At 36.2% G+C, this 13674-nt stretch overlaps 1 protein-coding gene across 5 annotated transcripts; it reads left to right on the top strand.

Moving 5' to 3' along the window:
• The first annotated feature begins 580 nt into the window (after window positions 1-580).
• LOC126632105 (PHD finger protein EHD3-like) lies at window positions 581-5737 on the top strand. Of its 5 annotated transcripts, none has more exons than XM_050302334.1 (7): window positions 582-796; window positions 899-960; window positions 1152-1447; window positions 2206-2424; window positions 2561-2893; window positions 3824-3913; window positions 4456-5737. In XM_050302334.1, exons 3-7 carry the CDS (start codon window positions 1208-1210, stop codon window positions 5338-5340), a joined length of 1767 nt encoding a protein of 588 aa, XP_050158291.1. In that variant the 5' UTR covers window positions 582-796; window positions 899-960; window positions 1152-1207; the 3' UTR covers window positions 5341-5737. The 5 variants fall into 5 exon arrangements, 4 of the variants coding, with proteins under 4 accessions (XP_050158293.1, XP_050158291.1, XP_050158292.1 ...); XR_007626573.1 differs by lacking the exon at window positions 899-960 and having other exon boundaries at window positions 583-796; window positions 4456-5448; window positions 5554-5737; XM_050302335.1 differs by lacking the exon at window positions 899-960 and having other exon boundaries at window positions 1133-1447.
• Window positions 5738-13674: the final 7937 nt, after the last annotated feature.

Raw genomic sequence — 13674 nt, 5'->3', positions numbered from 1 at the left:
TGACCCGTTGTGCCGATGACTTCATCAACTATTCTACCTTCTCTGTTGAAGATCTAATGCGATGGTTTGTTGAGTATTTACACACTCAAGGGGGAGTGTTGCAGTTCTATTTAGAATAGGAATGTGATTGTGTAAATCCTAGAGAATATGGGAAAGTATTATATATTCCTATTAGGATTAGATTACCTATTAAATGTTGTAATCATAAAGGGAAATGTATTTACCCTTCCAACTACTATAAATAAAGGCACAATGGGTGAATCAAACACACCTCCCAATTAAATCAATCTTTTTTCTCTCTAAAGTGGCCGGCCTCCCTCTCTATCTCTAAACCGTAGATCGCTCAATTAAATAGGCCTACAATAATTTTGTATTTAATAATAATTATGCAATAGAATAAAATAGACAATTAACATTTAAACTTTAAGTTTGGTGTAAAAGGAGATTTCATGAGTTTAAATAAAATTTCCGTAAGAAAATAGTTTTTGTCACCATAAGTCTCAATTCAAAATTATATGGTTACTCATCTCAGGACCATGGGAATAATTTAGCAAATATCAAATGAGCAAGAGAAAAAGAGATGAATAAATTAGTACAAATAAAATCAAGAAAAGAACAAAAATCCGTCCGAGTCACAAGCTCGCTGTGTGCTTATCAGTGTCGAAAATTCCCAGATAAGAGTAAGAGCACTCTCATCATACTGAACCAGGTCTCCCACAAGTCACAAACCTCTCGCTCCTCCTCAGATTTTTAGGGTTCCGGTTCTCTTTTGGGCGTTTGAAAACTGTTCTTTCAGGTCAGCTTTCTTCCCTCTCACTCTCTCTTTTGCCCTTTCAGTTTGTTCTGAATTTTGTTATTTGTGTTTTCTGTTTGTTTATTGTGAACTTTAAATTTTCAGTATGCTCGATGTAAGCAACATATTACGTTTTACTGATGATTCCAAGATTTGGGTTGGTTTAGGTTAGTTGAATTTTACATTTATTTCTAAAGAAATTGAAAGCAAGACTCTGAGGTTTCGTATTTTCTTGGCTAGCTATTAAACAATGGGGGATTTCACTGTGGCTGGTTGGTTGTGTATATCTTATGGTCATTTTAGTTTTTGGGTATCTGAAATTTTCCTACTGCTGAAAAGATTGGAATTTGGAACGTAGGTGAAACCCTATTTTTCGCGCTGTGAAGTGTGAGAAAATTAGGGGTTTGATTTGTAATGGGAGTGGAAGAAAGAAACAGCAATGACGATAGTATGGAATGCGATAAAGAAGTTGAATGCCTGAAGAGTGAATCCAATGGATTTGGAAATTGTAATGACATTGCCAAAGGCAGCTCTGGTGCAAGTGAGGGTGTTCGAACTTATAAAAGGCGGAGGCAGGCGAGGTTCCATTGGGATAGCAGGTCACAGGATGATGGGGGAGCTGATGTGGAATCATCGAGTCAATTGGTAGACCAGGTGCTTCCTCTAGCTCTGTGCTAGTATTTCATGTTGACAAAAACCATATTCTTTATTAATAGGACACTGTAGTATTCTAGTATATTCGCTGATCTCCCTTCTCCCTTGTAATTTTTTGTGTTCAGTTTTAACGGAATTCGACTTGAGCAATGGTAAGCTGTACTTAGTTTAGACAGAAAAATTAGCTTATGAATTGCATCCTTATGAAAAATTTACAACAAGGCTTGTAAATTTTGAGCGCCCAATGAGTTTCTTAGTTTTTTAACTCAGAACAATGAAGACTTGGGGAGGATCACAAAGAGGTTGGGATATGAACAAGTTAACTTAACGATCATTACTTTTCTCATTAACGCATTTGAGAGCTCATTAGGCTATTTAGTGGGCACTGTTAGTAGGAGGAAAATGAGAGATGTTTATTTTTCAGGGATAAGTGTGAAACAGAGTTTATTGATTGCAAGTTAAATTTTTTTGCTTTATTATGGGTAATCATTTTACTTGAAGCTTTGAAAACTGTGATTAAAAATTGGAGCAATGTATGAGCATTCTTCCCTGGATAACGAAATACCTCATTGTGGTACTTTACAATATGGCTAATTTAGCTATGATGAGCTACAAATGTGATGTAATCTACACTGTTCTGGAATAAAAGATTTATGTACACACAGATATATGTATGTCTTCAGTTACCACTCCTTCAATCCAGCCAATTGTACTATTTGGTCCTTGTTTTCCTCATTCACTATGTTTGATTTCTGCAGCATTTAAAGGAATCAGTGCGCACAGATATACACAATAACTCTTGTGAGCAAGTCCATGTTCGCATGAATAGTTCAGATGCATGTTCAGATAGGCACTGGACAACTTCCGTACTGGAGAACATGTATCAGTCACTAGGTGATGATGAAGGTGGTGTACAAGTGTGCATACGAGAAGCGATTGCGCATTTTCGAGAGGTTGATCACACAACACATGTTAAGGTTTGTGCTGCAACCAAGAGTCCATGTGTTCTACATATGATTGTAGATTTATAGGCTTATGGTCATTCCCTTCATACTTTCGAGTTTCAAAACAATATGATTTTTAAATTTTCTGTTATATTTATTGTTTTTGCAGGAATCTGGTCATCATAATGAGGATAGGCACCGATACTGTTTTCTTACACGGTCTAAATTGAATAGATCTCAAAATGCCGCCAGCAGGCATGCTGGTGTTATATCTAATGGATCTTCAAATAAATCAAATCATCATACCATTACCGCGATGTGTCAGCATGCTTTTTATAATGTTTTAGTTTCAGAAAAGTTTGCCTCATTGTGCAAACTGCTGCTGGAAAAGTTTCAAGGAAACAAGGATGACAGCATTTTTGACTTTAGTCTTATAAACTCAAGGATGAAAAGGGGAGATTATGAGCACTCGCCTATGCTCTTCTCAAATGATATGCAACAGGCAAGTTGGAGAGTCTTATGTTGTAGCTGTGATGATAATGAATGCTTAATTTTTGGTTAATATCATGGTGTGAATGTAATAATATGTGGTGTCAAGATTAAATAGTTAAGTCCGTTAATGATTATTATTCCTGGAATGGTTATGATTTCAAAAGAAATGGAACTTCATATGGTTATCATTTTGGGAATGGTTATGATCCATGTATTTTCAGAATGCTCTCCATTAACTGGCTGGAGTTGAAGGTATTGGTTGGTGAAACCTGTTTAAACATTATGTCTCTGAATTCAATGTGTGCTGAAAACGCACACAATTGGTTAATCTGCTTTAGTAAGGTGTATCATGTTTATGGAGTGAGATTTGCTGCTCTCTACAAATACAGATTTAAAATCCCTCTTCGCGAAAACACTCATTAATTCATTAAAAGGTGATTTTGATAGTAAAATGATTTGGAGGCATGATTGATCTCATCACATGAAATATTTATGAGTGAAAAAGGTTCTGTAATTGTAAAGTACGAGAAAGCTATGCATACAAGCAAAGGTTTGGATATTAGTTTGGAAAGTCATGGCATATTAATGTTCCCAAACAGCGTATGGCTTATAATCTTTATATCCCTGCTTTTAGTTTCTTGCAACGTTTTGGTGATCGTAAATTTTGTTGGCTAATGTATGTGTCATGGTGAGGCAGATGTACCTGGAGACAGTGATCACTTATGGTTGCTTTCCTTTTGAATGACCACCTGTCTGATGCTTGATAGATGATATATGATATATGATTCTGATTTTGTTTTTCTATATGCATGTGAATGGTATACACTTTGGAACTCTCCCACCTGTTTCACTATTTATATGTTAAAGTCTGAATTGTCTTATCATACTCCGTCTTCTTTTTTGTGTCAATTTACATATTCCAAACCTGAGTGTTCTGCAGGTATGGATAAAGCTTCAAGTGATTGGTACGGACTTGATTTCTCTTGCAAAAAACCTCTCGGACATGTCAAGGGCTTCTTACAATGAACAGGTTAGGTGATTCTGTTGAGAGATGTCTAGTCCATATACCTGAAGATTTAGTTTATAGAAATCTATTAATTCTAGAAATAACTTATTGTATGTTCACTCTCTGGTGTTGTAAGCCTGATCTCACAAATTATTTTATCTGTCATCTCACCTGGGAGGTTTAGTCCACAATACAATGAAATATGGAAAAAATGAGGTACAAGAGTTTTATATTGCCTATTTTCCTCTTGCTTACTTGTCACTTGTAGGAATTTGGCCTCTTTCAAGTTTCATGTCTTTTGGGATATGTGAAAGTAGTGATTTGTCGTTCACAAAAAAAAAAAAAAAAATAGTGATTTGTCTAATTATTGTGATGAGATGCGTCACCTGACAATGAAAGAATTCTGAAAACAATTTTCAGGGAACGGCATGTCTGGCTAAATGCATTGTCATTGTCGATTTGTCTGGCTAAATGCATCTCAGTTATTATGATTATGAATTTTGTTTTTTAAGGTATTGATCAGCCTAGTTTTCAGGAGTATTCTAACTTTTGTCACTTTAAAACAGTTCTACCCCTTGGGATCTGACTTTCACACTAAAGTGAAGCAAACAGAGGATTGTTGTGTGCACAGTGTATGCACTTGCAGGTGCTGTGGATGCTGTACAAATGGGAAGGATTGTTTAGTATGTGATTCATGTGAGGAGATGTACCATATCTCCTGCATTGAGCCTGCTGTCAAACAAATTCCTCCAAGTTGGTATTGTGCTAGGTGCACTGCAAGTGGTCTTGGATCATCCCATGAGAACTGTGTCGTGTGTAAGAAGTTGAATGTGGCCAAGACTCTAGTTGATGGAGTTGGAGGTGAAAGTGTTTCTACAGACGAAGAAACAGTCAATGAGACGGGTCAAAATTCAAAATTGAGTGCAGATGATGGAACCCAACTATTAGAAGAAAGCAAAGAAATTTGCAAGACTTGTGGACTTGTGGTTAAAAACGGTGAGAGGTTGAGGATATGTGGTCATCCATACTGCCCCAAGAAATATTACCATATGAGGTGTCTGACAACTAACCAGTCAAGATTGTACGGTCCCCGATGGTACTGCTATTCTTGTCTATGCAGAAGTTGTCTCACTGATAAGGATGATGATATGATTGTGCTTTGTGATGGCTGTGATCACGCGTACCACCTCTATTGCATGGAACCACCACGGACCTCTATTCCAGTTGGAAAATGGTTTTGCAGAAAATGTGATGCAGGAATTAAGGCCATGCGCAAGGCAAGAAAGGCTTATGATAAGAAAGAAAAGACAGAGAGAGAGAAAGACGAAGGATCAAAGAAAGAAAAATGCGATGACAGGGAATCAGAACAAGGTAGAGGGGGTATGGAGGTGCTTCTCTGCGCAGTCAATACTCTAGATAATGAAGAGGTTATGAAGAGTAAAAAAGAATGAGACAGTTTTCTGGGGACGACATGTTTTTTGTGAGTTAACGATTTTGATTTTTGTAGGTCTATCTCAAGGCTAAGAAGTCTGTTAGCTTTCGTTGGGGGCGATATTTTGGTAGGTTATAAATTCTGTTAGATTCTGCTTATTTTTGGATAACTCAGCGAAAGACAAGATACCAAAATGGCTGTAAATTTAGTTTCTTTGTTGCTAAAAGTGCAGTTTAAGAAAACAGGACGGCAACTCGGTAAATGATCATTTTAACAGCCAACATTGAACAAACTGGTGGTTTCTACTTTTGTAAGTACTTAGTTTTCAAAGGTATCAGAAAGTAATTTTCGCGCTTATGTTGTAAAATGATGAAAGCTGATAAAATTTCGATAACTAATGGAACACTTTTTGGACATTTTTTAAGTTTCTTACTGGATTTTTCTTGTGGTTTTATATTTTGGTACATGAAGCTTGATATAACTTTTGGAAATGCTTCTTTGTGCACGAATCTGTTCTTTGAGATTCTGTTTGGTGGACATGGACTGGTACTTCATCCATACTACAATGCTTGTGATTTTTTTGTTTTAGATTTACTCTTATATAATTTCGAAGTCTAGATTATTGTATTTTATTTTCTGTAAAAGTGTCCATATTATAAGTTTACTGCCGGCTCTTTGGAACCAAGTTCTTTGTCATCATAATATTCTTAAAATTGATATTTTTTTATATGGATGGCCTTGTTGGGTGAATCTCCTTAATAACTTTGGTTTACTTTGTGAACAATTTTCTATGTTCTTGGATTCAAGTCGGTGTTTGTTTTAGTTTCTGGTTATGTTATTGATATTGTCCTCGAATATGATTTAACTATGCTTCTCGTATATGTGACTGAATTCAATTAACACGTGATTAGGTATGAATGTGGAAAAGTTAGTTGTCTGGATGAATGCGACGTTGGGAACACTAACTTTATATCCAAATCACATCTCTAGCAACGACTTCAGGACTATCCAACTTGATGAAGAGCACTGGCATGCTCCTCGTTGTATGAGCGATACTGAATTACCATTATAGAGATCTTATATTCTCCATGTTTGGGTAAAACGTTGTTGAGTTCTTAGGATATTCGAGAGAGCAATAGAGTGAAATATCTTGCACCACCTCCCAAAATGAGCCTGAAGCTTTGTTTTGGGAGCGATGGGCTGCTTCCCAACTGGATGCGCCACATATGGTTGGCCTGGAGCCGAATGATTTAAGCGGTTTACTTGCTTTAGCATGACCATTCGAGACATTTAGGTCAAACACTGCTGCCATGATGCATCTCATTACCGGGAGTAAGGATCTTGTGCATCATATAAATACTTATGGTTTTGGTTGATGTATCAACAAAATTGTCACATGTTTGTCCACACATATTGCTGCTAATCCTCCTGGTCAATTTTAAGGGTTCATCATCCTAATCTAAACTACATATTAATAGAACCTTCATTGTCAACCAAAATTCCATGAAATTGCCATTCTAACAATAAGAAATATGGTCGATAATGTAATTTCATACAACCAAAATTTTGCTATTTTTTTTTTCAAGGCCTTACCTAAAAGATGTTTTAACATATCTCTAATTAAAAAAAGAAAAAAATAAAAAACAAAGCTCTCTTCCTTCTCTCCCCATTCTCACGTTCTCTCTCTCTTTTTCTCTTTCTCTCTCCTTCCATTTTTAAAGCAAAAAAAAAAAAAAAAAAAAATTCACACATATTTTATGTGTGCCCATATGCTAGTTATCCCATAAAGTCTGGAAGACTAGTTAATGCTAGAGAGTTTATTGATGATGTTTTGATAAGTATTGCATGTTTTTGGGTTGAGATTGAACACCAATTCTCTATGTTCACCCTAAAAAAGCCTCATAGAGCAAACCCTTGGTGAACGCACCAAGCTTTTGGTTTCTTCTTAGGGCTATGCAATCTTGTATGTAGCTATATTAGTTTGCATTGAGGCCCAATGCCACCCAACCATTTATGACGTTACAGTTGATTACTAGGTGCGAACTTGCGCTTTGTACTTGCGCGTTTTGAGTGTGCATTTTATGTGTCAAGTTGTGCCGCCGCAAAATACCAATATGGGTCCTCATAGAAGGTTGTGAATTTTTGTCAATTACGATTCTCTTTCACACTTGTTGTTTAAAGCTTTTGCAAACGATCTTTTACCGTTCATTTTCAGATTGTCAGTTCAACGAGACAGTCTTTCGGTCGTTAAGGGAGATAAGAAAATCCTGTAGAACAACATGAATTTGCGTGAATGTTGCCCACTATGTTTGATATTGGATCTCCGTACTGCACAAGTATGATAAGCAAGCGAAATGAATTCTAGCTTTCATCATGTTTCTCCATACGCATTCCTCTGAACTGACTAAAATGACAAGATCATATACCAGTTGCAAACATGCTTGCAAGGATAAACGTACTTAATGGATGTCGAGTCAACATCCCCGAATGATGTGCCATCTCTAAAGGATGGTTTGGCTGCCCTTGTTGAACAGTCTGGTACATCGGCCAATAGCCAAGCAATCTATCTTGGCTTGAAGCACGACATATCACTTGGTTCATAAGATTCACTTCTCTAGAAAAGATACATCACACAAAATGAATCCATACTTGATCGCTATCTCAATCATTTCCATCTCATGAGATTAATTCGAATTACTCCCGAAACTTGAAGTTCTTGGCTCGAGACTTGAAGATTTTGGTTCAGCGTTTAGATGAGATATGGAATTGGAATGAGATTATCATCAATGATGTTTTTAGTAATATGGTAGCTACCGACAAAAATGAAAAGTGATGATATCGAACCATGTTTCATTTATTAGTGACAATGTAGAATTGATTTGACAACTGAATTTACAATTCGGGTTAATTCATAATGAGATGAATGAAATAGTGCGATGTAATACACGCCTTACAACACAAGGTTTCTCTTAAACGCCATGTGATTGATTGCAGCATTATGATTGTGGTATAAAAGTGTTTCTCCATGGGGATATTGATATGAAGATTTACATGTAAATTCCCAAAAGATTACATAGATTGGCTCAAATAGTTCCAGACTATGACCACTCTCTCAACTCATTTGAGCCATTCACTTTAAGGATTGAAGCAATTGGGCGGATGTGGTATACCTGTCTAAGTGGTTATTGGATCAACCAGGGATATGAAATTATGCCCTTGCACGTTAAAGGAAGAAGTCTTATTCCGAATTGCTAGAGTTAAAATTTATGTTGTTGACATGAATCTTACTAAGAATTTGGAAGGGTTTGAGAAAATTGCCTCATACCTAAAGACATCATTTGAGATGAAGGATCTTGAAAAACTCGTTTATGCCTTGACCTGAATTTCAAATGTTGTTTTAAAGGTATTTTGGTCTACCAGTCGAACTATACCCCAAAGGTGTTACCTTTGAGTATACCTATGATCTTCCATTCGCTATATGAAAATGAGACCCTTGAAGAGGTTATGGAATCTGAAGTTCCATATCTAAGTCTAACTTTGTCCTTTGTTGTACTTAGTTCATTGCTTTAGATAGGACATCTCCTTCACTATTGATCTATTAGTAAAGATGTAGCACCACGCCTACACGCAGCCACTAAATTGGTATTAAAGACATATGTTCTATACCATGTAGGTACTACAGTTGGGCTTATCCTAGTGCATCCCGAGCGGATCCGACCCCGCGATCCTCAGAATGATGCTTATCTTGTTTATTATGTTGACATTGGTTACTTATCAAACCCGCACAAGGAATATCCCCAAATGGTTATGTCTTTACCTTTAGGGAAATCACAATATCTTAGAGGTCCACAATATAGTCCTTAGTTGCAAAATCTTCGAATCGATCCAAGACTCACCCTTACTACGCCACACATGAGACATGCTTAAGAGCTTTTGTTGAGCATATTCGAAGTGCCTACAGTTTCCATTCATTGTCGATTCTAAACGATGATCCATGAAGACTATGCCATATGTATCAATTAGACCAAGACATGATACATCCCACGAAGTCAACGCCAAGACATATTGCTTCTACATCACATCAACAAAGCATCATGATATTGAAGTCAAGCAATCCAATTCTAGACACATTGCTTCGACCTCTTCATGACGTCACTATTGAAGTCTACCTTTTAGAAGCTTGTCCAAGGAATTGGTATGCCTAATTATTCGTATACAATTCTTGTAGTTCTCATTTGGAAGTTTTGTCAAACTCAGGGAAGTATCCAGAAGTATACTCACTTGATCTTAATGTACTTTTTTTCCTATGATTAAGAGCATTTTTCCCATTGGGTTTTTTCTACTTAACGAGGTTTTAACAAGACACCCATCATAAGCTGGTCATACCCTTGTGACCTTGCTACTTGCGTCTAGAAGACTTAGTTTTGACCTAATGCAACTTCTCACATTTCTTCTTAGTCTATGATTTTTTATCCCACCTTGGGTTTTACCATAGCAAGGTTTCGTTCGTGAGTTGTACCTTTTATGCATTCTTCTATTGATTTGAGACTTGCATTCACTCATTGTTGCCGAGAACTTGATCAACTCAGGTTACTTCACCACTGAAGACCTGATGTGCCATTTACTTGAGTATTTACACACTCAAGAGGGAGCGTTGTAGTCCGTTAGGAATGTGATTGTGTAAATAGGAAATCCTTATGAGATTCTACCATGTCTTATCTTTAGATATTATCCTATTAGAATTGTAATCCTATTGGGGTAAGGAATTAACCTTCCCTACTACTATAAATAAACGCACAATGGGGGTGAGAAAACACACCTTAGAATTCACCAATTCTCTCCATGCTTGCCGCACCTTGTTTCTCAATCTCTCTATAATTCTTTAGTCAAATAGGCCTAGAAGTATGTGTTTTTGTGATTTGTTTACAATAGTCACTAGGTTTTCATGCATGCTTTTTGAAAGCTGTAGACCTGCAATTGAAATCTATTCCATATATTTAGTGGTGTCAATTAATGGGATAGTTTCATTTTAATTGTAACACGCAGCAACTAGTTTTGTCGGCATCAACTTCTACTTATTTGGCTCATAACTTCAAGATGAAACCATATTTTTATCTATCCATTCATTTATTCTATTAATATTTTTGCTTAGCCCTCAAGTCCATTTCCACTATAAAAGGACTTCCATTCATTCATTTATTCAACTCCCCTAGAAACGTAGGTTGGCTGCAATGCATGCATAGTCCATATTATACAAATGAATGTATATATTATATACATGTATGTATATGTATATATTTATATATACAGAATAGAAAGTGAGGGGAGAAAAAAGAAAGAAGAAGAGTTTAGGCTTAGAGAGTTCGATGTGTACAGATTGTTAGCAGACTTGTCTTGCCGGGATTCTAGCTATCAATCTAGGTGACTGGTTCACATAATGTGTAACAAAACTTCTTATTTTTTTTAATAAATGAAAACAAGCTATTGTGGGTTTTATCGATTTATAAATCTCTATCTACTTCAAGTCAAGCATGTTTATTTCATGTAAAAACTTTCGATATGTATATATACATTCTATGTGGAATTGTTTGAGATGTTCATCGAGCATGAGCACATTAGTGTTGGGTTATCTGATGGATAAATATATGGCACGTAGGGGCATTAGGGCAGAATGGCCAATATAGGGGTCACGTGGTGAGCTACATATTATGAAAGGATAGACATGCGAAGGACGTGTGATATGGAATTATGTGGCTAAACTTTGATATTATTATCATATTAAATAGTGTGGGTAAAATAGCAAGCTTGATAGCATATTATATATTCTACTCACTGGGTGACAGTGGTTGTTGCTTACCCGTGATCATTTTATTTTACAGATGAGTTATTTGACAAGACAAGTGCTAAACAGGATAAGGTTGTAATAGACGAGGAATTTAAAAGTTTTTATTATTATTTTGTACACCTTTTAATGTTTTTCGAATTTATTGAATAAAAGAAGTTTGTTTTTGTTTTTATTTTTACATTTTTTAACTCGAGCACCAGGCGCAGGGTTATTCTTTCACCAACCCCGAGTTCAGGGCATGACAAAAGGTCTTTTTACCGACTAGTATAAATACACCCGTCTAGGGTTCGTTTCTTGTAGTGCAATTGCATTCTAATTCTCGTACACCACTTGAGTCTCATACTTGTGTACTAACTTGACTGTTGGATAGCCTTTGGTTGGCACACCGCCCTGGTCTTAAGGTATTGCTCACGGTTGTTTGTTGTTTTACAGGTTACTTGGATTTGTGCCTCCACCATCAATGGCAATGCGCGAATTTGGTTCCAACAATTTCATTGGTATTTAAGAAATGCTAAAGGATAGATTCCTCAAGAATGAAGAAAATTCAGAGTAACGAATACAAGCGTAAATGATTTAGATTATGAAACTAATATCATGACCATCATTGGATATCTCTTTAGTACAATTAAAGGAATAATTGGATAGAAACACTAAATGTAATGACTCTAGTGTGTTCCATCATGAATGCAATATATATATATATATCGTCATTAAGAAGATTACAACAAAGTTGTTTGGATGGGAATGTGAATTTATGAACTCTCCATTACGACACTAATGGGGCGATACCTCAAGCTTGGGAATCAAGGTATTATCAATATCTGAACACAATTAAGAGACTAATACAAATGATTTAGAATCATCATTAATGTTAAGGTTGCTTCTATGGATAACATATAGATATCCACTGTTTGGGCCTATTACTCAGCTATCTTTGAAATGACTTCTGAAGAGGTATTATCACTGAACACATGGCTGATTGGCTCTAGTGCATGTGGGAGGCCTTTGGAAATGTGCCTTAAAGCCAATCATAAGATGATACTTTACAGACATTTTTATACTAAACTAGTTCACTTTAAGGGAACAAATTATTGTTTATAGCCGTCTCGTTAAATGTCATACACTTAAACAATAAGTCCAAAGAATATCTAACTAAGAGAATGTGATCTAAGGAAGTTAGAATCATGAGACCTTTCTCTTTCATACACATATCCTAAATATTCCTAATCATAGGATTGAGAATTGGGTCTTGGCAATCCTGATAGATCACATATTATGTCTTCTCCACATAGAGAGTGACTAGTCTCTAGTCATTGGTGTGAATGACACCAAGGAAAGTATATGGGTGCTCAATAGAAAGTGAGTCCACTGAACGTGATCAATAATGAGTTCTCCTACTCATGTCACATGAGAACTCATAGTTAGGACAATACAAAGTAGTCATTTCACATGGGACTTCATAGTTGCCTTGTGGTTAGGTCTTTCGTCTTTGACTATGTTAAGGGTATTCCATTTGAGGATGTCCATGACATAGTTGGGGTTAAGATACTTAATCATGTGGTCATGTGAATGTATAACAAGGGGTCTCCAACCTTGAAACCATTGAGGAAAAATACTCTATAATATGATTAAAAATCTATGGCCAGAGTATGAATGAGATTTAGAAAGTTGTCCCAAATTACATTCAAGGTAATCATATAAACAAGATAATCACATTGGATAGATATGAATAAACTATCAACCAACTAATGTGATCAAAAGTATTGATTTAGAAAATGGCCGCATTGCGTTGTAATCTTAAATTGAACAGGTTTTCTAACCTCTTCTGATAACTTGGGTAGTCATGACATACTTCTAGGTGCCACTCATGGTTTGTGGAAGCCTTGAAGATAAAAAATCACTAAAGGGAGAATTGTAAGTAAATTTCAATTCAAAATAGATTAGTAAGAGTTCAAATCGCAAACTGCTTCGCTAAAAGGAACCTAATGGATCGCACATCGTGTAAGGTAGTGATTGAAGGATATAATGAAGATAAGTAAGGACAATTAAATAGTTTAATCATATATGCTTAAGATTAATTAATTAGTTATTTAATCATATGAAAGGTTCGCATTGCACTTTAGTTAGATTATGATTTTGGGGCCCAAATAGGTTTTGGTCCACAACGCCCATTGAGTTTAAGTTGTATAACAACTAAAACAGAATGAGGATTAAATCAATAACATCTACCAAGTCTGGCCATAGAGAAAGGGAGTCTGATGGTGGACTTAGTACAAGTTTGTCACTCACTTGGAAAAAGGTATAAAGACAACTTTATAGCCTTAAACTCATTAGGGCTTCTATGAGGCAAATAGAGGAAACACAAAGCTTTCTTGCTCTTTAGGAGGCCAGCCATGTAGGAAGGGGATACTAGCATTTTCTCCTCCCTACATCAACCATCTTCTTCCTCAATCCTTCCTTGGTGTCAGAACTTAGAGGCCTCCTCCTTTGGTGGCTTTTGGAGAACCC

The sequence above is a fragment of the Malus sylvestris genome, chromosome 8 (assembly GCF_916048215.2).
Source record: "Malus sylvestris chromosome 8, drMalSylv7.2, whole genome shotgun sequence".
Classification (NCBI taxonomy): Eukaryota; Viridiplantae; Streptophyta; class Magnoliopsida; order Rosales; family Rosaceae; genus Malus; species Malus sylvestris.
The sequence above is the reverse complement of the archived record's forward strand: the minus strand, read 5'-3'. Positions and strand labels throughout refer to the sequence as shown.

Coding starts and splice junctions, on each gene's coding strand:
- LOC126632105 (XM_050302335.1), top strand. CDS start 1,208: ATGGGAGTGGAAGAAAGAAACAGCAATGACGATAGTATGGAATGCGAT. Junction 2,894..3,823: donor TCTCAAATGATATGCAACAG/GCAAGTTGGAGA, acceptor AGTGTTCTGCAG/GTATGGATAAAGCTTCAAGT. Junction 3,914..4,455: donor GGGCTTCTTACAATGAACAG/GTTAGGTGATTC, acceptor ACTTTAAAACAG/TTCTACCCCTTGGGATCTGA.